General features: G+C 37.0%; 1 protein-coding gene across 2 annotated transcripts in view; it reads left to right on the forward strand.

The window, feature by feature from the left end:
- CDK19 (cyclin dependent kinase 19) overlaps nt 1–23,281 on the forward strand; it is a 169,231-nt gene that overhangs the window by 57,439 nt on the left and 88,511 nt on the right. For both annotated transcript variants that reach the window (XM_005684572.3, XM_018053070.1), the window contains one exon: nt 4,140–4,215. In XM_005684572.3, coding sequence (XP_005684629.1) covers nt 4,140–4,215 — 76 coding nt within the window. The remainder of the gene's footprint in view (nt 1–4,139; nt 4,216–23,281) is intronic.

The following is a 23,281-nucleotide window of genomic DNA, read 5'->3' on the forward strand; positions in this document are numbered from 1 at the left end:
AAGCCCTGGACATGTCTAATTATAACAAGGGAGGTTTGGCCAAATCTTCACTGCACTCATGCATACAGGCTGTTGAATGATTCTTCAGCTTGCTAAAAGTGACTGGTCGCTGGATACCAAGTTTGAGCATTTCTGAAAGATATAAGACTATGTTTTTCATTAAACTGGTTCCTAATATTTCAGTCAAAAGATGACTTCTGTTTCTTGAGGCTTGAGAAGTTCTTCCCTGAATTGCATTTAAATTTTCCCACTGAGTCTAGTTTTCTAGTCTAGTTTTCTTTCATTTTAAGGCTGCCATTTCTACAATTTGCACAAGTATGTGCTTCTGATTTTTTTCTTCTATCTATAGAATTGCTTGCATCAAAGTTTTCCAGAACATAGCGTCTCAGATGGAAAATGTAATAGAATCCCAGTCTCTGCCAAATTAATTTTTCTATTTTGTTGTTATATAATGTTCCCATTGAACAATTTTGTGTGTGTGTGTGTGTGATGAATGCTGAGAAGGAAGCTGGCATGCTTTTGATACAAATTGCAGATGTATAGGAGAAATGTCTTAAAATTTTTTTTAAATTTATTCTTTTTGGCTCTGTTGCATGGCATGTGGGATCTTAGTTCCCCGACCAGGGATCAAACTTAAACCCCCTGAAGTGGAAGCTCAGATTCTTAACCACTGGACAACCAGGGAAGTCCCAGGAGAAATGTCTTTAAAGCATTCTGTATTAAATAAAACCAGGTTTATACTATATATTTACTTTTAATTCACCTGGGTTTACTTAGTAAACTCCTATAATTATTTTCAATGTGCAGTTGCTCTAACTGTAGTATCTAATATACACTAAAATTTAGCAAGCAGTTTCCCTGAAGGCTTTGGAATTACTTTGTCTGTCTTTATTATAGTAAATAATAACTTCTTTTATTTTAGAAATAAAGTAGTTTTAAGAAAGAATTAAGCTGCCTCTAAAAGCTAGGTTGTCATAGCCATGGAGGCCAGGTTCACCTGATTTTCAGCCTTTTCAGGTAAAAGAGTAAATTATACCTTTATGATACTTCATATTATCTGTGCCTGAAACATATAAGCTGTGGGGTGTGAATTTTCACATGAACTCCTGGAGAGGGGCTCTCACATGGGATGGGAGTGATGAAGCTTCTGTGTCCCTTGTGCTAGCTATCAAAATATTTGTGGGCATTGTGGGAAAGGACAGATCTTCAGTTTTCATAACTAAGGTATTGGCATCTGACCACAGACTGGCACTGACATAGTGCAGTGATGAAAGTGAGTCCATATGCCCTCTGGGCTTCTGCCAGTTCTTCATATGGTGAGCCTCAGCGGTGCCGCATCCTCATTTTATCGTCTGCAGTTAACATAGAAGAGAACTGGTAATCATGTATGCGTCTTCCCTCATTCTCAACACAAAAGCTGCAGAGAAGCCTTAAGTCTGCAGATCTTTGAGTATTTTATTAATTTAGCAGATGGAAGTTATATTTAAACTTATTAAGTGAAATAATTACTGGGTTTGTTCATAGATCCTATCCATATAATTCAGAGCAAGAGGCCCATGCTTCAGTCTATTCTGCTCAAGCTTTCAAATTCCTTTGACAGCCTGGATGTGAAATTCAAAAGTCATTAATGTGATGTGTTAATTTTTCACTTTTTGACTTACTGCAAAAATCTTATAGTTTCCATAGCAACAATAACCTATCCAGATTGTGTAATATTCTTTACAGTATTAAAAATAAAACTATGCAATTACATGAGCTTCTGGAGCACTTCATTTAGGGAACTGAGTGAGGATTGGAATATTTCTTTAAAAAGAAAAGTGTAATTTCATGTGAAGATTTTGTCAGAAATAGTTTTTAACTTTAGGAATTTATTTAATTAAATACTTAGTAGTAGATACCTGATAGTAAATTTAATTATTGATTGTGTGAAATTTGCATTGTAAGCATTGTGTTAAGCATCTCAGACACAAACGCTTTCACAGGCATACCCACACATATTTTCAAGGTAGGGGGGATTTTGGCTTTAATTACAGTCACCTGCTGCTGGTGTTGATACTTCTTAGTGGCTTCTTGGTGCTATGTTTGGAGGAAACAGGATAGAAGAAAAGGAAAATGGGATCACTTAAGCTTTCTCTATCTTTGGTGTTGCTCTTTAAAACGTGTCTTTGAAACATGTCTAAGGTATTACTTTGAAAATACTAAAGATTATTTTAATAGTCAACTGTTTTAAAGTGTCAAATTGTTTCTTTTTTCTTTTCCCCTCTAATTTAAGAGACAATAGGATATTAGTACTAAAGCTGGTTAATGTAACTTTCTACATCTTAACACAACTGTTTTTCTTTTTTTGTATCACCTTCAATGGTCTTCAAGCCTGGGGGCTCAGTTGGTAAAGCGTCTGCCTGCAATGCGGGAGACCTGGGTTCAGTCCCTGGGTTGGGAAGATCCCCTGGAGAAGGCAATGGCAACCCACTCCACTATTCTTGCTTGGAGAATCCCATGGACAGAGGAGCCTGATGGGCTACAGTCCATGGGGTCACAAAGAGTCTGACATGACTAAGTGACTAACACTTTCGCTTTTCACCTTCAACATATATCTGAGTGTGTGTATTTTTTTAATACAGTATAATTTATATATTTTCTCAGCAGTGTATGATAAACATTTTTCATGTTTCTAATGATTTTCATGATTATCATTTTAGTAATTGCAGAACAGTCTGTTGACATGTGGTGCAAATTCTGTTTATCAAAATGCTGCTTGTTTCCTGAATGCCATATATTGGAAGAAAAATGTATGTAATATTCAGACTGTTGGAAAAAACCATAACTCAATTATTTGCCCAAAGCACAGGTGATTGTGAAAAATCTTTAAAATGCACATGAAATGATGTTTTAAAATGCATATTATGAATACACTCTTAAACTGCTTTATCTGCTAGTAAACAGAGTGGGGAAAATGAGCAATAGGTAAGTAAGACGTTGAGGCACTACTTAGGTACTATCATTTGATGAAATCTTTATGATATGATGATGCATTGTTGAAACTCTAATATAATCAAAAGGCAAAACTCGGAGGGCGTGGGTTATACTCCTCTTGTCAGAATAACCAGTGATAGGAGTCACATTTGTTACATTCATCTGGGGCCTTGCTTTGGCTGGTCCTGTTGTTGGTACTCTGAAGATACCTCATTGCACTGGACACTCATTGGTACTATTTTTATGGATGGTATCCCCATTATTGAGCTGCTGTCTTCCGTTGGTTAAGCACCCTGGTAACTACTGATACCAGAGTCTCCCAGAATTCCTAATCCTACCTCCATTAATTGGAAAATTCACTGTAACTACCAAGTTTTTCCTAGGGATCTTGAGAATGAGGTGTTGGTGGCTAGTTTTGAAGTCTTTCCAAGGCTTTTGGTTGAGGTCTTAGGGCTTTGAATGTTGCCTGTCCTTGGTGAAAACTAGTGTGCCTCAGTGGGTCAGCAGGGCTTCCCTGGCGGCTCAGAGGGTAAGGAATACCTGGGTATGATACCTGGGTTGGGAAGATCCTCTGGAGGAGGAAAGAGCAGTCAAGTATTCTTGTGTGTAGAATTCCATGGACAGAGGAGCCTGACAGACTACAGTCCATGGGGTCGCAAACAAACACACACACACACACACACACACACACACACACACACAGTGGGTCAACATTTTTCTATAACTCCTCTATTTATTACATGGGTCTTATACTATGAAATTATTTTGAATAAATATAGAAGTTTACATCTGTCATTTATTTTTAATGTTTATAACAGAATGCTTTCATAGACTCCAGATAATTAAGACAGTAGAATTATCTTACAATATGCTTGAGTTTATATTTATGCTTGTTTACTTTTTGAAACTAGTGTTGTGTTTAGTATCCTGTTCCATTTCAATTTTGTAGTTTGTGTTTTGGCTCTATATAATGTTTTCATTGTGACATGAATTTCTTTTGGTATTTCACATTTTATAATTGAAATGTTATCAGAAATAATAAGCAATGCATGCATAGTGAGAGTGTTTACATATCACTGAGGCTAGTGCATTTTCATTTTTCATATAGTTATAATTTTGAATCTGAAAATATATAGAAAAAAATAATTTTTTTTGTTCCTATGCAGAAAAGATGAAAAAGAATATGCATTGAAGCAAATTGAAGGCACAGGAATATCTATGTCGGCATGTAGAGAGATTGCAGTAAGTGGACATAAATGTTATTTATTTTGTTATTGATATTGGGTGATATTAATGTAAATGTTTCATTAATATATACAATGCATGGTTATTTCAAAGATAGAAATATTTTCTACGAGAAAAGTTGCATAAACCTTTTAATTACTTGAAAGTCATCTTTAAACATTCTCTTAAGTATATTTAGGATTTATAATCTTAAGAATACAGAACTGAATGATTTTTTAAATTGATTTAATTTATAATTGTGTATAACTATTAATTTAAATTAGTAATTAATGTCTATCTTTCCTATCATTTTAGGACTGATACATGTCTTTATAGAGAAGGGGTGATACTGCTAGATAGTGTGCATATTAAACATTTTCTGAAGAGTCCAGGTTTTAGTGTTACATTTTGCAAGTTGCTAAAAAAATAAGACTGTCATAATAATAGGATGATTCCTTACAGAAAGATCATTCTTTTTTTATATGACACACCTGTACATTTAAGAAATGATTGTCCATAAGAACACCTAACATTTCCTGAGTATTTACCAGGTACTGTGCTTACTAAGTGCTCTTAAGTATTAATTTAATTTTCCTAACAATCATATGAAATAAGTACTTTTAGTATTTCCATTTTACAAATCAGTAAGCAGAGGCAAAATGATAATTATGGCTTAGAAGTCTTAATATTGTATTACCTTATTTTAGTTCTTTAGTTTCTTATTTTAGTGCTTTAGTTTCTTATTGGGCCTTTATTATGATATCACCAATCTATTAGGAGTTTCTGTCTCTAAATTATTAAATATATTGTCTGTATCCATTAGGCATTTCTGTCTCTGATTCGGTAACTGTCTCATGTTTTACTCACAGCTCCTTCTTTGCAGTTCACTCGCATTGAAGCACTCCATCATCACTCTTACTCATAAGAAAATGAATAGTGCAGAGAACACACGAGGCGGGATTTCTGTAGACCTGAGTGTGTGTTTGCCTTTGTGGTTTAAACTAGCTATGAGTCTCAGTTTCCTTATATTGAAATAAGGGAACTATAAGATCCCTTCTACTCATAAATTCTTTGATTTCAGAATGGGAGTTTCTCACTAGGCTGTGTACACTTTGGGGGTAGGGACCTTGTCTTTTTGTCCCTAGTTTCTTGCATAGTACCTGGCACATAGCAGGTGCCCCATAAATGCTTGTTGAATAAATTAATGAATAAACAACAAAGTTCTGTATAATCCTTAGTTTGCTTTAGAATATAAATTTATTGTTTAAAGTGTTCATTTTGTCATTTTTCCATTAATTATAAATTGGTGTTCATAGTGCCCTACCAGAGTGAGCATTTGATAATTGATTTTTAACTCGCTAAAATTCATAGAGTATTATTTCAACCAATGTGAATATCACTGGTATGCAATTTTGCTAGAGTTCCATAATTTAATACAGCATTCATTCAATGTCCATGAATTAATTGGGTAAATAGCTGAAATTTAAAGTTTTGATTATTAGGAAATGAAAATCTAATTCTATACATCTTCTGAGGAATCCATGGATTTCCTTTTCTCAACATCCCCACTAACATTTGTTACATCTTGTCTTTGTGGTGATAGTTATTTTAACAGATGTGAAGTGATATCTCACTGTGGTTTTGATTGTATTTCCTTGATGATTAATGACATTGTACACTTAATGTATCTGCTTTGGAAGAATCTGTGTATCTTCTTTGGAAGAAGTCCTTGTTCAGTTCCTTTATCCATTTTTGAATTGAATGATGATATTGATGATTTTTGCTGTTGAGTTGAGTACATTTCTGATATGTTTTGGTTACGAACCACTTATCAGATAAATAGTTTGCAGATAGCTTCTCATACTTTCCTTTTTATTTTGTTCATTGTTTCTTGTGCAGAAGCTGACAAAACGTAACTCTGAAACTCACTTACAGTCTTCATATTTTTATTGAGGGTTTGCTTAGTAAAACTTTAGAAAGTATGCAGTTTCTGAATTGAATAATTTTTTATATTACCTGGATGACTTAGCCCCAACATGATAGGGATTTTGACATGAGTTTAACATGTATGTTATTGCATAGTGGCTAAGTGCATACATCTTTGTACATTATAAACTCACACAGTTTTGTAATTATTGCTTAATGCAGTTGTCTTTTAAATCACATAGAAGAAAAACAGTTAAAATATACTTAATGCTGTTTCTTCTATTTACTCATGTTGTTACCGTTGCTGGTGCTCTTTATTTTATGTGTAGATATAAGGTACTTAAAAGTCCTTCCATTTTAACCCAAAGTCTCCATTTAGTTTTTTTTTTTGTAGCGCAGATCTTCTAGGAGTGAGTTTTCTGTTTTTGTATTTAGGAATATCTTAATTTCTTCTTTTTTTCCTTTTATCACTTGTTTCTCCTTTGTTTTTTTGCAGAATATTTTGCCACATATAGAGTTCTTGAATGACAGTCTTTCTTTTTTCACTTTGGCAATGTTATCTCACTGCCTTTTGGCCACCATGGTTTCTGATGAAAAGTCAACTGTTAATTCATGAGAATCTCTTGTACATGAGGAGTTATTTTCTTGCTACTCTCAAGATTTTCTTTTTGTGTTTGTCTTTTGACAATTCGACTATGATATGTATAGATATGAAATCTAATTGGAGTTTGTGGTTTCTTGGGTGTAGAGAGTAATGTTTTTTATCAAGTTTGGGAAATTTCCAGCCATTATTTCTTCAGATATTCTTCCAGCCCTTTTCTATCTCTCCTCTCTTTCTGAGACTGCCATTATGTGTATGTTTTTAGTCTTGATGGTGTCCCAGAGGGCACTGACACATTGATGATTTTTGCCTGTTCTTTTTCTGTTTATTGCTTAGACAGGATACTTTTAATTGCCTATTGCTGATTATGTCTTTTGCCAGCTCAATATGCTCCTAAGCCTCTCTCCAGTGAAATATTCATTTCAGCTATTTTACTTTTCAATTCCAAAATGGCTATATGGTTCTTTTTTCTTTGAATAGACTTTATTTTTTAGAGCAGTTTTACGTTTACAGCAAAACTGAGTAGAAGTTCTAGAGATTTCCTATACACTCCTTACCCTCACACATGCATAGCCTAACTCATTATCAACTTCCTCCACCAGAGTAGTATGTTTGTTATAATTGATGAACCTATGTTGATACCCAAAGACAATAGTTTACATTAGGGTTCACTCTTGGTGGTGTATATTTTATGGATTTGGACAAACATCTAATGACATGAATCCACCATTATGATATCATGCAGAATAGTTCCCCTGCCCTCAAAATCCTCAGTGTTCTATTGATTCATCCTAGACCATCCGCCTCCTCAGGTAATCACAGATCTTTTTACTGTTGACATAGTAAGCCTTTTCCAGAATGTCATATAGTTGAAACCATGTAGTATGTAGCCTTTTGAAACTGGCTTCTTTCACTTAGTAATAGGCATTTAAGATTCATCTGTATCTGTCATGACTTAATAGCTCATATCTTTTTAGTACTGAATAATATTCCATCATCTGAATGTGTTACAGTTTGTTTACACATTGATTTACGAAAGTACATCTTGGTTGCTTCAAAGATTTGGCAGTTATGAGTAGAGCTGCTGTAAACCCTGTGTGTTGGCTTTTGTGTAGACATAACTTTTCAATTCCTTTGGGTAAATATCAAGGAGCAGAATTTCTGGACAGCGTGGTAATAGTATGTTTACCTATCTTCCTAAGTGACTAAGCCTGTGCCCCACCACCGCTGAGCCTGACAGCCACAGCTGATGAAGCTCACGCTCTGTAGAGCCTGTGCCCCGCAACAAGAGATGTCACTGCGGTGAAAGCCCCCCACGTCGCAACCAAGAGGAGCCCCCCGCTCCCGCAGCTAAAGAAAGCCCACACATGGCAACAAAGACCCAGTACAGCCGAAAATGAGAGAAATAAATTAGAAAAGAAACTGTCATTACTATAGATAGAATGGATTGCTACTCAAGTCTCACTAGTAAAAGTCATTTCACATTTTAATTTCGTTTGAACCTTATTGACCAGAGGTGAATTATAATCCCATATCTTTGTGCAGTGCTTTACAGTTAACAATATGCCATAACAAGGAATAATTCTGGGTGATGAACATACTAGGAACATGTAAACATGAACCTTTTCAGTCTGAGATTACAGGGGAGTTCTAATCTGATGTTTTTTACCTCTGTGGCCTGTGTAATCATAAGGTTGCTAGGCTGGAAATGTGGTAAACAGCAGTAATTCTGATCCCATTTGTTTCCTGGTTATACAATTCAAATATGTTTATTATAAAATTCTCAATGTGGAAAAAGCATGTTAAGAGCATCTGTTACACTAACACTTAGAAATAATCACTATTAATATTTTGTGTATGGTCTTCTAGACTTTCTCCTTTATGAAAATACTGAAGATTTTTTCCTGTAAGAGTGGAGCCATTATTTTTTATAAAATGTAATTTCATCTGCAGTAATACAAAGATAAATTTTTAACTATCAAAATAATAATCATGCTAGTTCTGTGGGATATAAGAAAGATAATAAGATCTAACTCCTGAGTACTTTTCAAAAAATTGACATGGTCCCAAAGAAAGTGAAGATAGACTGAAAGGAAAATTAGTCAAGGGGAATAGGGTGGAGGGCATAGATTGAAGAAGGAAGAGAGGGAAAACCTCACTTCACGTCAGCCTGCTGTCTTCCTCAGTTTTGGCTGGAGAAGCCACTGGCTCAGACCCCTCTGCCCAGCTTAGCCCAGTGTGTGTCCACCAGCACCCCAGCCTGGATGCTCCCATGCTGACACGTGGCCTCAGCTGTCATGGACTGTCACTTGCAGTTCTCACAGCGCAGAGCAGGCAAGGTAGAATGGCAGTTAAAAAGATTATTTGCTATGGTTTTTTTTCCCCCTCTCTTGCCACCATGGTGGTTTAGCAGGCTGCTATGTCAACATCAGTGGAATGCTTGGAACTTTCCCTTGTCTTTGAGGAATAAGCCCCCCACCCCCCCTTTTTTTTAAATTTATGAAGGGGAAATTGATAAAGCATATGTTTGCTGTGGATTCCTGGAGAACTGTAAACTGTCTATAAGCATGGCTCTAATTCTTACTAATACTTTTTAATGTTTATTTTTTTAAAGTTTTGGCTGTGCTGGGTCTTTGTTGCTGCGGGGGTTTTTCTCTAGTCCCAGTGAGTAGGGTCTACTGTCTAGTTGTGTTCCTTGAGCTTCTCATAGTAGTGATTTCGCTTGCTGCTGAGCTCGGGCTCTAGGCTACTAAGGCTTCAGCAGCTGTGGCTCAAGGGCTCTAGAGCACAGGCTCAATAGTTGTGGCCGGGCACGTGGGATCTTCCTGGATTAGGGATGGAGCTCGTGTCTCATGCATTGGCAAGTGGATTCTTTACCACCGAATCACCAGGGAAGCCCCTTACTAATACATTTATTTTTATCAACCTTAAAATTATTTTGTTAAATTTCATAAATTGAGAACTACCTGTTTATTTTCGTTTAGATTATTTAATCATATCTCAGTTGCTTTTCTGTTGCACTGAATGCAAATTTTTCTTTTAACATGTGTCCAGTTTTATTAGAATGTGTAGATTTGTGGAAATACACCTGTGATTCAGGTAATTTTCTGTGACTGCGACAAAATCAAAGTATTTTTGTGAAAAATATTGAAGGTAGAAAAAGTTTCCTTTCTTCAGTAGGCTTTTAACATGATCTTTAATAATTATTTTCATAAAAAGTTTGCATGATTTTGGAGACTGGAACTAAATCATATATGAAATCATCTTTGAGCAAAAATCTGTTCTTTGGTATAATCCTTATGTTCACCTTAGAAACAAATAAGTTTACTCTTGGGATTGAAGATTCATGATTATATATATTTTTTTCTTCTTTAAAATGTGTGTGTGTTTTTCCCCCCTTTCATTGAATAGTAATAGTTACTACTTTTCTCATTGATATAATATATTTAGTTTCTTTGGCATTTAGATATATATATTCTTACTGACTCATAATGAAAAGTGAAATCTTATATGAGTTGGGGAACAGGATTTGGGATTATTATAGGATGAATCTGGGAGATGCATATAGAGTCAGCACATAGGGAGGGACCATCATAGGACGGAAAATAAACCTTTTAAAAGCTAGAAAGGGACAAGGGGCACGTAAAAGGAGTTAACCAGCAGATAGATTCTCTAGTCCTCTGGTGTATCTATCTATCTTGCTATAGATGTTAGGTTTTGAGTCTCTTAAAAGTTATTATTGGACTTCCCTGAAGGTCCAGAAATTAAGACTCTGTGTTCCCTATGCTGGGGGTATGGGTTTGATCCCTGGTTGAGGAAGATCCTTGCATGCTATGTGGCATGGCAAAAAAAAAAAAAAAAAAAAAGTGATTGTTATTTGTGTGTGAGTGCATGCATGCACCTTTTGGAGTGTATTTCAGGTTGCTTTGTTTTCTCTGAGAAGACTAAGTGACCGATCTTTGTATTCTCAGAAGCAGATTTAAATACCTGTTGTTGCCAGTGGAAGAAAAGAGGTGTGCCATATATAGGTATCTAGGGTTTTGTTTAAGATCACAAAAGTGAGAAGTAACCGTTTGAGAAGAGATAGTACTGCTTTTGCTCACTAGTCTCTCATGTGTGTGTATTTGCAAGTGTGTGTGTGCTACTGTGAAGGAAGATGGATTGGTGTGGTAACACTAGTCACTCTTCTCTCTTTCCCAACTCTAGGGGAAAAGACTAGTTGGTTGGAAGTAGTACCTTTAGGCACCAATGGTTGCTGTGACTCCTTTTCTCTGCAAAGAACTGGTAGGTTATCATCCAAGAGTTGCCTGTGTCAGCGCCTCCCTCCCAAAAGTATGCTGGTGATACAGTGCAGAGTAAAGAACTGAAAATAAGTCTGACAGTATTCAAAGGGCTTAGCTCAGAACCTGAAAAATGTTAATAAGTGCACAGTAAATGCCGAAGAATTGATGCTTTTGAACTGTGGTGTTGGAGAAGACTCTTGAGAGTCCCTTGGACTGCAAGGAGACCAAACCAGTCCATTCTAAAGGAGATCAGTCCTGAATATTCATTGGAAGGACTGATGTTGAAGCTGAATTCTTTGGCCACCTGATGTGAAGAGCTGACTCATTGGAAAAGACTCTGATGCTGGGAGGGATTGGGGGCAGGAGGAGAAGGGGATGACAGAGGATGAGACGGCTGGATGGCATCACTGACTCGATGGACGTGAGTCTGGGTGAACTCCGGGAGTTGGTGATGGACAGGGAGGCCTGGCGTGCTGTGATTCATGGGGTCGCAGAGTCAGACCCGACTGAGCGACTGAACTGAAATGTTGCTTTATTATTATTATTATTGGTAATAACTTTATCCTATTTAAACTGTAATAAAAATATAATTTTTTAGTTAAAATTGTTTTTACCAAAGTCAAAGTAAATTACTTTTAGCAGCTATACATTTCATTTTTAAGGTATATTATTATAAAAAATAAAGTATATTATTATAGGAGGTACTGAATTATACAATTTAACATAAATTTGTTAATTCTAGATTCAAAATAAGAGATTGATATGGGAAAATAAAGTATTTATTTTAAAAACGTGTCTTAGGCTTCAAGTTGTAAAGTGGGAGAGAATATAGACTTGGATATCAGATAGACTTGATGATGTATCTGAACTTCACCCTTTTTCCTCCATATCTTGGGCAAGTTGCTCCTAGATGAAGCAGTTTTCAGGGGGGATGAGGCTGTATCAGTTTTGCTTTGAGGGCTGGCAGTGCCAAGGAACCAGGCCATGTGGCAATCCGCAGATTGCCCTGACTCTCAGAATCCCTGAGCGTCTTCACTTGCTAATGTCCCAGGTCATTCTCAGCTTCGCCCTCTGACCAGAATCTCATCTCATGAAATGTTTGACAGAGCACACCTTTCCATATATGTTCAGGAGTCTTATCAGTTTTTAGGAGGGAGGAGTTGCCTGTGAAAGGTCAGTCTGACCCTTGCATATATATTAGTGGTATATGCTGCATCTAAGCTCGTGAATTAAAGTACGGCTAATTTCTACTTTTATTGCTAGTTCACCTTTCATATTCCTTACTCTGATTTATCTGGATTTGGAATTCAGTATCATTCTCAATCTGTGAAATTTCTCTTTTTCTTTTTTGGCCTAATTATTACTCCTATAAGCCAACTATCAACATACCTGATTTTTGTGAACCTTACTTTATTCACATCTAAAATTGAGTTTATAGTTCCTAATTTCACAGAATTGTAGTAAGGATGTATGTAAGCCTCTTGGCTCATAATCAGTTCCCAGTGAAAGCTTAGTTTTCTTCCTTTCTCTAAAGTTGAATTCGTTAATGTCATAAAAAAGTAAATTGTGGGCCTCCTTAGCTTAGATCAGTAATAATAAATAAGAGGCCAGGAAATGTGTTTTAAAAATTTAGTGACTTTGCCCTGGTCTTTGAATGTTAAATTACATTTAAAATTTACTATAGCAGCAGATACAGTTGTTCTTCCACCTCAAATATATCAGTCATTTAACAGATACGGATCACTACTTGTAACACAGAGTGTTGCTTGCTGAGAGAATAGTATTTTCAGTAAGGTGGCAGTCTTTTAAAGTCAGTTATTTGGAATGTGAAATACTTTTTTCCCTTAGGAACATTGATATGAATGATGCCTAGCTTAACTGTCTACCCCACCAAAACTGGCCTACCCCACCATTTTTGGCCTGTGAGTAACTGAGTTATGGTACTCTAGTACTGGAGAATCCCAGGGACGGGGGAGCCTGGTGGGCTGCCGTCTATGGGGTCACACAGAGTCAGACACGACTAAAGCAACTTAGCAGCAGCAGTACCATAGTACTTGAGGACTACTTATAACATTGTCTCTATGGAGAAACACATTCAGAATTAAAAGCATACATCTTGCCTTGTCATAGTTTTTAAAATGAGAATAGGCTCTTCAGATCCAGGTCACTGGGGAGATAAGTGACCTGGGGGAGATAAGTCATGTCAGAAGATAGGTAGGTGGTTTTATGACAACCAGAGTTGGAACGGAAATTATGTTATCCAGGCAGTGGGAATTGGAAGCTAGGTCTCTACCTGGGGGAGAAAGAGTCGGGTTAGATGATAGATAGATAATAAGGGAGTTAGGGCAGGCTGGTGGACTGGGAGGCAGCTGGTTGAGCTTCAGGTAGAAACCAGAAAAACGAGGAGTGGAGACCCTTGGCCAGTCAGTAGCCGTCTGGAGTCAGTGGAGCAAGCTAGTGGGTAGGGTAATCTAAAGTGATATGGATCACGAACAGGGAAAGCCTGTAATTAGGTTTTGGTATCATAGCAAAGGATTTAGCATATTTGGGGAAAGAAGTTTAGTTCCTTCAAGTATTCAGTGGATTTATCATAATGAAATCATCTCACCTATTACTCCTCTCTTACTTTGGCCTTACATGACTTCTGGTGACACAAACTGTTCACGTTTTTAGTATAGATCTTTGACTTAATAAACAAAACCCAACCAGAACAGTGCACAGTCAAGATAAAGCAGAACTTCAACAGATTACAAACAGGAGATTAGACTGCATTTTTAAAGGATGAAGATTATAGTTTAAAAATAAATAATTGTGTTGTATTACAATGGGCAGTTGTATATTATTATATCAGGACTGAGATAAGATGATAAAACATAGATATTGGTTTACAAGCTTCTTAGTATACTCAGCAGCTTGGTAATTTCAAAGTTTGAATGGGCTATTTGTCTAATTGTCCAAAGAATGTTCTCATTAATTGGCAAATTCTTCAGTTTGTAGATTTTAGTGTTGTTAGATAACATAGCATTCAGATAGTTGAAGGAAATAAGCATTTAAAACAAAATGACTGACAAAGGATTCTTTTGTTGTTGTCATTGTTTTAAAATTATTTATTTTTAATTGGAAGATAATTGCTTTATAATACGGTGTTGGTTTCTGCCATACATCAGCATGAATCAGCCATAGTTACACATATGTCCCCTTCCTCTTGAACCTCCCTCCCACCTCCTACCCCTTCTCACCCCTGTAGGTTGTCAGAGCACTGGGTGGAGCCCCTTAAATCATATTGCAAATTCCCACTGGCTGTCTATTCTACACGTGTTAACGTTTATGTTTTCAGTGCCACTCTGTCAATTCGTCCCATCCTCTCCTCCTGCCACCCCCCTGCCCCCACCCCACTGTGCCCACAGATCTGTTCTCTGTGTCTCTATTGCTGCACTGCAAACAGGTTCATCAGTACCGTTTTTCTAGAGATAATGCTCCGTATTCTTGACAGCAAAATAATATCAGAAAAGAAAGATACTCAAAAATCTTGTTTGCAGAGTAGTAAGTAACTGAGGTTTAGGTATAAACTGGGTTTTCTTTTATTTTTTTAATTTATTGAAGTATAGTTCATTTATAGGTACAAGCTGTTTTGTCACCTTTTTTCTCTATAAGTACTAATTTTTTTTAAAACGTGCTTTTTCGTTTTTCCCTGAATTGCCTGCCTTTTGGTCTTTTGTTTTCCTTTCAACTTGGTACCTGTTTGATTAATAAGCTTAACTTTATTTATGGTCTTTGGATGTTGCTGACATGGTATTCACTTTATTCCTCCTCAGAAAGAATTTTTAAAGTCAGAGTGTTTTAATCCAGTAGAAAAATAGGCTAAAGAGTTAAACAGGAACTTAAAAAAAATTGAAACATTAATAGCCAGTAAATAAAAAGGATGCTCAGTTATACTAATGATCAGGAAAAAAAAAAAAAAAACCACAGTAAGATGTTTTTTGATCTCCAAATCAGTAATAGTAACTGGCAATGATGTAGAATATTTGGAAACTGGCATATAGTGTTAGTGGAATTGTAAATTATTGTATTGCAACTCTGAGGAGAACAAGTTATTTACCTAAAAAAATTATGCATACCTTGTTAGTAATTTCATTCCTAGATATCTATGCTATAGCACTGTTTCTCAGCCTCAGTGGACCCAGGCCTCTGTTTTATAATAATTAATCTCCAGTCCCCTTTACCATCCTGAACTGAAATTCACAGATGATGTGCATAATTTAAAAAATCATTATAATGCCTTACTTTATTATAATAGTAAGAAAATAATTTATAATGAAATCACTTCTTTAAATATGTAAGAATCATGCATTTTTATTATATCTAAATGCTAATCAGGTCATAGATGCATATGTCATTCCTGGACATGTGATTGAGTTGATGCTCAGTGTGTGGTTTGGATAGTGATGCGTTACCATTTTGTGTGTGTCTTTCGCTAAGTCTGTACTGTGGTACATGTGAATTGATGAACTTGCGGCTTCACAACTCAATAGGAGATCCTGAAGAGAGATTTCAGGTGTTTCCCAGATTCTTACCTTGAATTCGAAACACTGAAGCTTATTATTTTGCTAAGTAATATTTTTATCCTGTCATTTTATTTTTCATTTCATTTCTTTTTCTTCTGTTGCTTATCCTGTTTGTTGTTTTCTTATTTTTTTCCTGATGTCTTATGTAAATATTTTCTTTTTTCCTACAATTTGCCAAAAGTAGGCCTGTTCCTTGACTGTAACTGTGACTCCACGAAGAATGTCTGTACTTGTTTTATCCGTTTTTCTTCTTATTTGGGACAGTCTTACTATCTATTCAGTTATGCATGGTATGTAGGTTAATACTCAGATGGTATGCAGGTTCATATGCAGAACTTCCCCTGAAGCATAAGGAAATTTTTACTATATAAACAATAGCTCAACTAAGTTATTAATTAATAATTTGAAATGCTTTCATTTTCCTGTAAAACAAAAGTTAACAATTCAGTGGGCTTTATGGAGTTGAGATTATACTTGTTGTGGGTTTTTTTTGGTTCATGCCTGTTGTTGTTTTAGTCTCTAAGTCGTGTCCAACTCTTGTGACCCCATGGACTGTAGCTAGCCAAGCTCCTCTCTCTGTGGGATTTCCCAGACAAGAATACTGGAATGGGTTGCCATTTACTTCTCCAGGGGATCTTTCTGACCCAGGGATGGAATCTGCGTCTCCTGCATTGGCAGGCAGATTCTTTACTGCTAAACCACCTGGAAAGCCCTCGTTGTTCATATATTAGCATTTTAAAAATAGTGTAGATTGTCTTTGGCTTTATGAAATTAAGGTCAGGGATTATATCTGATATGTTCACTTTTGAATCCTTGGGTTCTGTCTAATACTGTGCTTAGAACAAAGCTTAGAACAAATACTGGGCTCTTAATATATTACTTAATAAATGCAATAGTTTATTTCAATTAGTTATTTTAACAGTATTAACAATGGTTAATCTTGTTGTTGACTCCTAATGAAGTCAGAAATAGAGGCATAGTTCCCATAGCAAGGCTCACCTTGTACTAACACAGAGCCTTGCTCCGCATCAATGGAAGCCTGTTTCCCTAGCTATTTAGTTCCAAGACAACTACTTCTCTATTTCTGGGATCCAGTTAGTAACCCTGCTCTGTGGGTTAACTCAGTGGGTGCATATCTCCAAATTGAAAGAAACTCTGAAGAATTTTTTTGCCATTATTCTTTATCTTAATGTTCAGTTCAGTTCAGTCGTGTCCGACTCTTTGCGACCCCATGAATCACAGCACGCCAGGCCTCCCTGTCCATAACCAACTCCCGGAGTTTACCCAAACTCATGTTCATCAAGTCAGTGATACCATCCAGGCATCTCATCCACTGTCAGCCCTTCTCCTCCTGCCCCCAATCCCTCCTAGCATCAGAGTCTTTTCCAATAAGTCAGCTCTTCGCATGATATGGCCAAAGTATTGGAGTTTCAGCTTCAGCATCAGTCTTTCCAATGAACACCCAGGACTGATCTCCTTTAGGATGGCCTGGTTGGATCTCCTTGCAGTCCAAGGGACTCTCAAGAGTCTTCTCCAACAGTTCAAAAGCATCAATTCTTTGGCACTCAGCTTTCTTCACAGTCCAACTCTCACATCCATACATGACCACTGGAAAAACCATAGCCTTGACTAGACCGACCTTTGTTGGCAAAGTAATGTCTCTGCTTTTCAATATGCTATCTAGATTGGTCATAACATTCCTTCAAAAGAGTAAGCGTCTTTTAATTTCATGGCTGCAGTCACCATCTGCAGTGATTTTGGAGCCCCCCAAAATAAAGTCTGACACTGTTTCTACGGTTTCCCCATCTATTTCCCATGAAGTGATGGGACCAGATGCCATGATCTTCGTTTTCTGAATGTTGAGCTTGAAGCCAACTTTTTCACTCTCCTCTTTCACTTTCATCAAGAGGCTTTTTAGTTCCTCTTCACTTTCTGCCATAAGGGTGGTGTCATCTGCATATCTGAGGTTATTGATATTTCTCCTGGCAATCTTGATTCCAGCTTGTGTTTCTTCCAGTCCAGCGTTTCTCATGATGTACTCTGCATAGAAGTTAAATAAGCAGGGTGACAATATACAGCCTCGATGTACTCCTTTTCCTATTTGGAACCAGTCTGTTGTTGTATGTCCAGTTCTAACTGTTGCTTTCTGACCTGCATACAGGTTTCTCAAGAGGCAGGTCAGGTGGTCTGGTATATCTTAGTGTAAAAGTATCTTAATAGATATATTAAGCAGATAGACTAAGCAGATTGATATCTGCTTAGTTTGAGTAGACATTTAAAATTATCGACAAATATATATTTAGTCCTAAAGGTAATGGTTTGAGGGAGGCAAATTCAGTTATGGCAATAAGAAGGATGAGTTTGACAGATTGAAGTTCCTGTCCTAGCTCTTAATACTTAGTGGCCCTGTGATCTTGGATAAATTGCTAATCTCTCTTTATCTGTAAAAACAGGGATAATAATGTTATTTACTTAACAGGGATTTGGAAGATCAAATGAGCTAATGTATGGAAAGATTTAACATAGTGTCCAGTATATATGCTGTGTTCTAGGCTCTGTAAGTCTGCTGGGGAAGATAGTTAATAAGCAAATCTTTACACCAACATATATTTGCACAATTTGACAAGAGCTAAGGAAAAGCACGTGGTGGAGTAACTAGAGTATATCAGTTGAAGTGGGGGCATCATGGGGGATTTCCCCAAGGAAGCAATGCTCATGCAGGGGTTTGAAGGATGAGTAAGCACTGACTAGGCAGAGAAGAGGGAGCATTGTGTGTAAGCATGAGGCAGCATGGCACATTTGAGGGTACAGAAGATGCCAGGGTGCCTGGAATGACAGGTGAGGGTGAAAGTGACCTAAGAGAGAAAGATTCCTTAACAGCGCCAGCACTTGCAGCTGTGTAGGCTGTGTGGAAGATTTGGAGCATGAGCAAATTTGTTTATTTTTAAATTACTGCTCTCATCTGGTGTCAACAGATGAGAGTGGAGAAGAGGAAGAAGATGTAGGGAGGATAGTTAGAAAATTATCACAGAAGTCCAGTCTATGGGAGATAGAAGTGGAAAAAATTGAGAGATACTTCTGAGGTCAAACTGATAGAAATCGATGAATTGGATGTGGCCAGTGAGGAAGAGATAGATGGCAAGAGTTTCTAGATTTCTCTGGCTCTAGTAGCTAGTTTAGTAGATGGTGATGGCTCTTTTTGAGGGGGGAATCCTAGAAGAGAACTAAGTTGGAGAGGGGAGGGAGGAGGGATTTTTCTTTTCTAAGATGTTGAGTTTGAGATGCCTAGAGAAGGAGGAGGGAGAGGAGACAATGACAATCTGGATGGTGAAGATAATTGTACAACAGATTGTAAAAATAATATGGTTCTTTCCCTCACTGAGCTGGTAGGGAGCTAAGTCACATTTTCAAGTGTAATTAGTACTATGATGATGTGAATGAATACGTTCTGAAAGAATAGTGCAGTAAGTGGAGCAAGGCCACCTAGGACAGGCATTCTCAAAGTTTCATAGATTAAAAAAAAACAGTTAAGTGGGCTTTAAAGGATGAGTAGTGAGGAGGGGCGAGGAAAGCATTATAACGGTAAATGGGAAAAAGGTCAGTGGAAAAAAGGGAATGGCAAGGGTCTGGGTGGTCTGTTACTATTAAAGAACAGTTCAGTATTTGTCACAGCTCAAAGAATTTTTGGTACCTAAGTTTGATATCCCTCATGAGAAATTTTCTTAAATTGCATAATTCTATCTTACATGGTTCTGCCTTTCCTATTTATTGGATAGTTCATACTATTTAAACTCTGCATTGTTAACATATTGTTGACTTACATGGTTTTTAATACTGTTCAGATGTGCCATGGTTATCTTTTCCAGCCCTACATTTTAAGCGGGAAAATATAAGAGAGTACATTGTAGAGTTGTATGAAATTATGCAGATGCAAATTGTTATTGTTATGAACCCTTCCATATATTCCATTTGTCACTCTTCAGAACCTAGAAGTAAATATTTTCTGTAGCAAAAGGACCACAATCAGTGGACTTTTCTCTCCTAAATCTTTGTCTAACTCTGGGGTCTGAAGAGCCTAATTCTTTTTAGGCAAGGTTCATTTTAGAAGTATTTAGTACTCTTTCTTTCCCACTTAAGTATGGTTTATTTGCTATAAACAAATTTATAGTTGTCTATTATTACAGGTAAACTTAGACCACTAGTTTAAAATATTTTTCTAAATTACCCAATTAAGATAAGATTTAAGGGAAAAAATTAGGTATCTCTAATTAGGTATGGAACATTCTTGGCTCCTCCCTCTTTTAATTGATTCACCCTGCCCCATTTTCTCCTGGCCTGAGCTTAAAGAACATTCGTCCTTTGATTCTGAGGGCTTTGCCGGATTATGAGTGGGGATGGTCCTTTAGTAGTTGTACCTCATGTCAGAACCGTTTTCTTTAACTGTTGAGAGAAGGACCTCATAGCATCTGTTTATTCTTCCTCAAAACAGCTGGAATTAATTTGGCTTTGTTAATACTCTCCTCTTAGCTCTTAAAGTGTCTCCTAATACTTTCCCTCTAAAGTACAGAATGGAAAAAGTTTGTGAAGCTCTGTTGCAGCATGATTATAATAGTTGTATTGCAAACTACTAGGATGATCTTTTCCCCCCTCTCTTTTCTTTTACCTCATTGTTCTTTGAAGCTACTGGTATTTTAAAATGATATTAAAATATTGTTGTCATAGCAACACCCTACCAATTTCTTATGGCAACTACTATATCTTTTACAAATGGGGTTGAAAAAAACAAAAGCTTTCTGAAAGAGTTTATTTATAAAATCAAGCCAACAGAATGTAACTTTATTTTTTAAAAAGCATTTTTAAGCAGACTGTAACAAAGAATTTTACATATTGATGTAAAGTGAGCTTTCCAGTGAGCTTTTTAGTTGTGTAAAAGTTCACTTTTGAATTTGTCTTAAATCTGTTTTCCCCCTCATATTAGACTTGAACAGTTTAAATTAAAACAATGAAATCCTGCTACATTTCAGGTAAATAATTCCTAAAGTTCTACTTAAATGTAATACTTGTATCCAGAAGTTTATAGGCTGCTTATGAGACTGTTAGAGCATCCCATAATACCCTTATGGTGATGTTCTAACCTCTTAAGCTGCATTGTGGATTTTGTTCAGGATCTGTTCCTCTGATTTATATATTTATTTATTTATTTGGTCTATCAATTTTGTAAGGTAAATGTCAAGATATTTTAAATCTTTTTACGTTTCAATTTATCTAAATTATATTACCCATTTTAACCTGCTTCTTACTATCACTGTTATTATTGATCTTTAGTAATACTCAGTTTCATCTCAGCATTTAATTCATTAGTTTTTCAAGAGGATTTGGGAGAGACATATTTATAATCAAACTTGTTTCCTCCTCTAGTTACTTTAGTTTTCTCCCTCATAGTTTGGTTTCAGTTCAGTTCAGTCACTCAGTCGTGTCCGACTCTTTGTGACTCCATGAATCACAGCACGCCAGGCCTCCCTGTCCATCACCAACTCCTGGAGTTCACTCAAACTCAATGTCCATCGAGTCGGTGATGCCATCCAGCCATCTCATCCTCTGTCATCCCCTTCTCCTCCTGCCCCCAATCCCTCCTAGCATCAGAGTCTTTTCCAGTGAGTCAACTCTTCGCATGAGGTGGCCAAAGTACTGGAGTTTCAGCTTTAGCATCATTCCTTCCAAAGATATACCAGGACTGATCTCCTTTAGAATGGACTGGTTGGATCTCCTTGCAGTCCAAGGACTCTCAAGAGTCTTCTCCAACACCACAGTTCAAAAGCATCAATTCTTCGGTGCTCAGCCTTCTTCACAGTCCAACTCTCACATCCACACATGACTACTGGAAAAACCATAGCCTTGACTAAACAGACCTTTGTTGGCGAAGTAATGTCTCCGCTTTTCAATATGCTGTCTAGGTTGATCATAACTTTTCTTCCAAGGAGTAAGCATCTTTTAATTTCATGGCTGCAGTCACCATCTGCAGTGATTTTGGAGCCCCCCAAAATAAAGTCTGACACTGTTTCCCCATCTATTTGCCATGAAGTGATGGGACCAGATGCCATGATCTTCATTTTCTGAATGTTGAGCTTGAAGCCAACTTTTTCACTCTCCTCTTTCACTTTCATCAAGAGGCTTTTTAGTTCCTCTTCACTTTCTGCCATAAGGGTGGTGTCATCTGCATATCTGAGGTTATTGATATTTCTCCCAGGAATCTTGATTCCAGCTTGTGTTTCTTCCAGTCCAGCGTTTCTCATGATGTACTCTGCATATAAGTTAAATAAGCAGGGTGACAATATACAGCCTCGATGTACTCCTTTTCCTATTTGGAACCAGTCTGTTGTCCCACGTCCAGTTCTAACTGTTGCTTTCTGACCTGCATACAGGTTTCTCAAGAGGCAGGTCAGGTGGTCTGGTATTCCCATCTCTTTCAGAATTTTCCACAGTTTACTGTGATCCACACACTCGGACTTTTTGGCTTTTCCTAGATTCCAAAAGCACAAACTAATTCCATGTGTTCTAGTTTGGCTGCCATTCTTTTTCGTTTCCATTCTTGATGGGATTTTTGAAAGCTATGAATCCATAAGAAATCTTTTGAAGCTATCATAGATTGTATCTTATGGAAATTTTACTTAATATACTTTAATCACTGGTTCATTCAATAAATCCCAGATGGTAGAGCTACAATTGTGAAAAAAACATACAATAATAATTCTGTCTTATTGTAGCTTACTTAGTGGATGGATATCAGTCTGAGGCTTAACTCTTTCGAAGGCTTTTGTCAAGACCCTTTGCATTTGCTTACTTGACGCTACTCATCTCTGTATTCACAGTGCCATTTTCAAAGACTCTACTGGCGGATTCCATCTTTATCTCTGTATATTTGGAATTCTAGGTGATTGTGTATATGTCATTTCCAGCTAGATGCCTGTATATTAATACTCCCTGATGTTGTACTATAGGGAGTACATAATTTAGGAGTACTATAGGGAGTACTTATAAGTACTAATTATATACTATAGGGAGTACATAATTTAATTCAGGCATGTAAACCAAAAATTCATCTTGTCCAGCTATGAATCTTCTTTAATCTATTTGAAAGGAGTTTTTTATGTAATCAGTTCAGTTCACTTCAGTCACTCAGTTGTGTCTGACTCTTTGCAACCCAAGCCTTCCTGTCCATCACCAACTCCTGGAGTTTATTCAAACTCATGTCCTTCAAGTTGGTGATGCCATCCAACCATCTCATCCTCTGTCATCCCCTTCTCATCCTCTGTCATCCCCTTCTCCTCCCACTTTCAATCTTTCCCAACATCAGGGTCTTTTCAAATGAGTCGGCTCTTCGTATCAGGTGGCAAAAGTATTTGGAGTTTCAGCTTCAACATCAGTCCTTCCAATGAATATTCAGGACTGATTTTCTTTAGGATTGACTGGTTTGATCTCCTTACAGTCCAAGGGACTCTCAAGAGTCTTCTCCAGCACCATAGTTCAATGGTCTCAGTCTCCCATCCATACATGACTACTGAAAAAACCATAGCATTGACTAGACAGACCTTTGTTGGCAAAGTAATGTCTCTGCTTTTTAATATGCTGTCCAGGTTGGTCATGGCTTTTCTTCCAAGGAGCAAGCGTCTTTTCATGGCTGCAGTCACCATCTGCAGTGATTTTAGAGC

This window comes from Capra hircus, chromosome 9 (assembly GCF_001704415.2).
Source record: "Capra hircus breed San Clemente chromosome 9, ASM170441v1, whole genome shotgun sequence".
In the NCBI taxonomy this organism is placed as follows: domain Eukaryota; kingdom Metazoa; phylum Chordata; class Mammalia; order Artiodactyla; family Bovidae; genus Capra; species Capra hircus.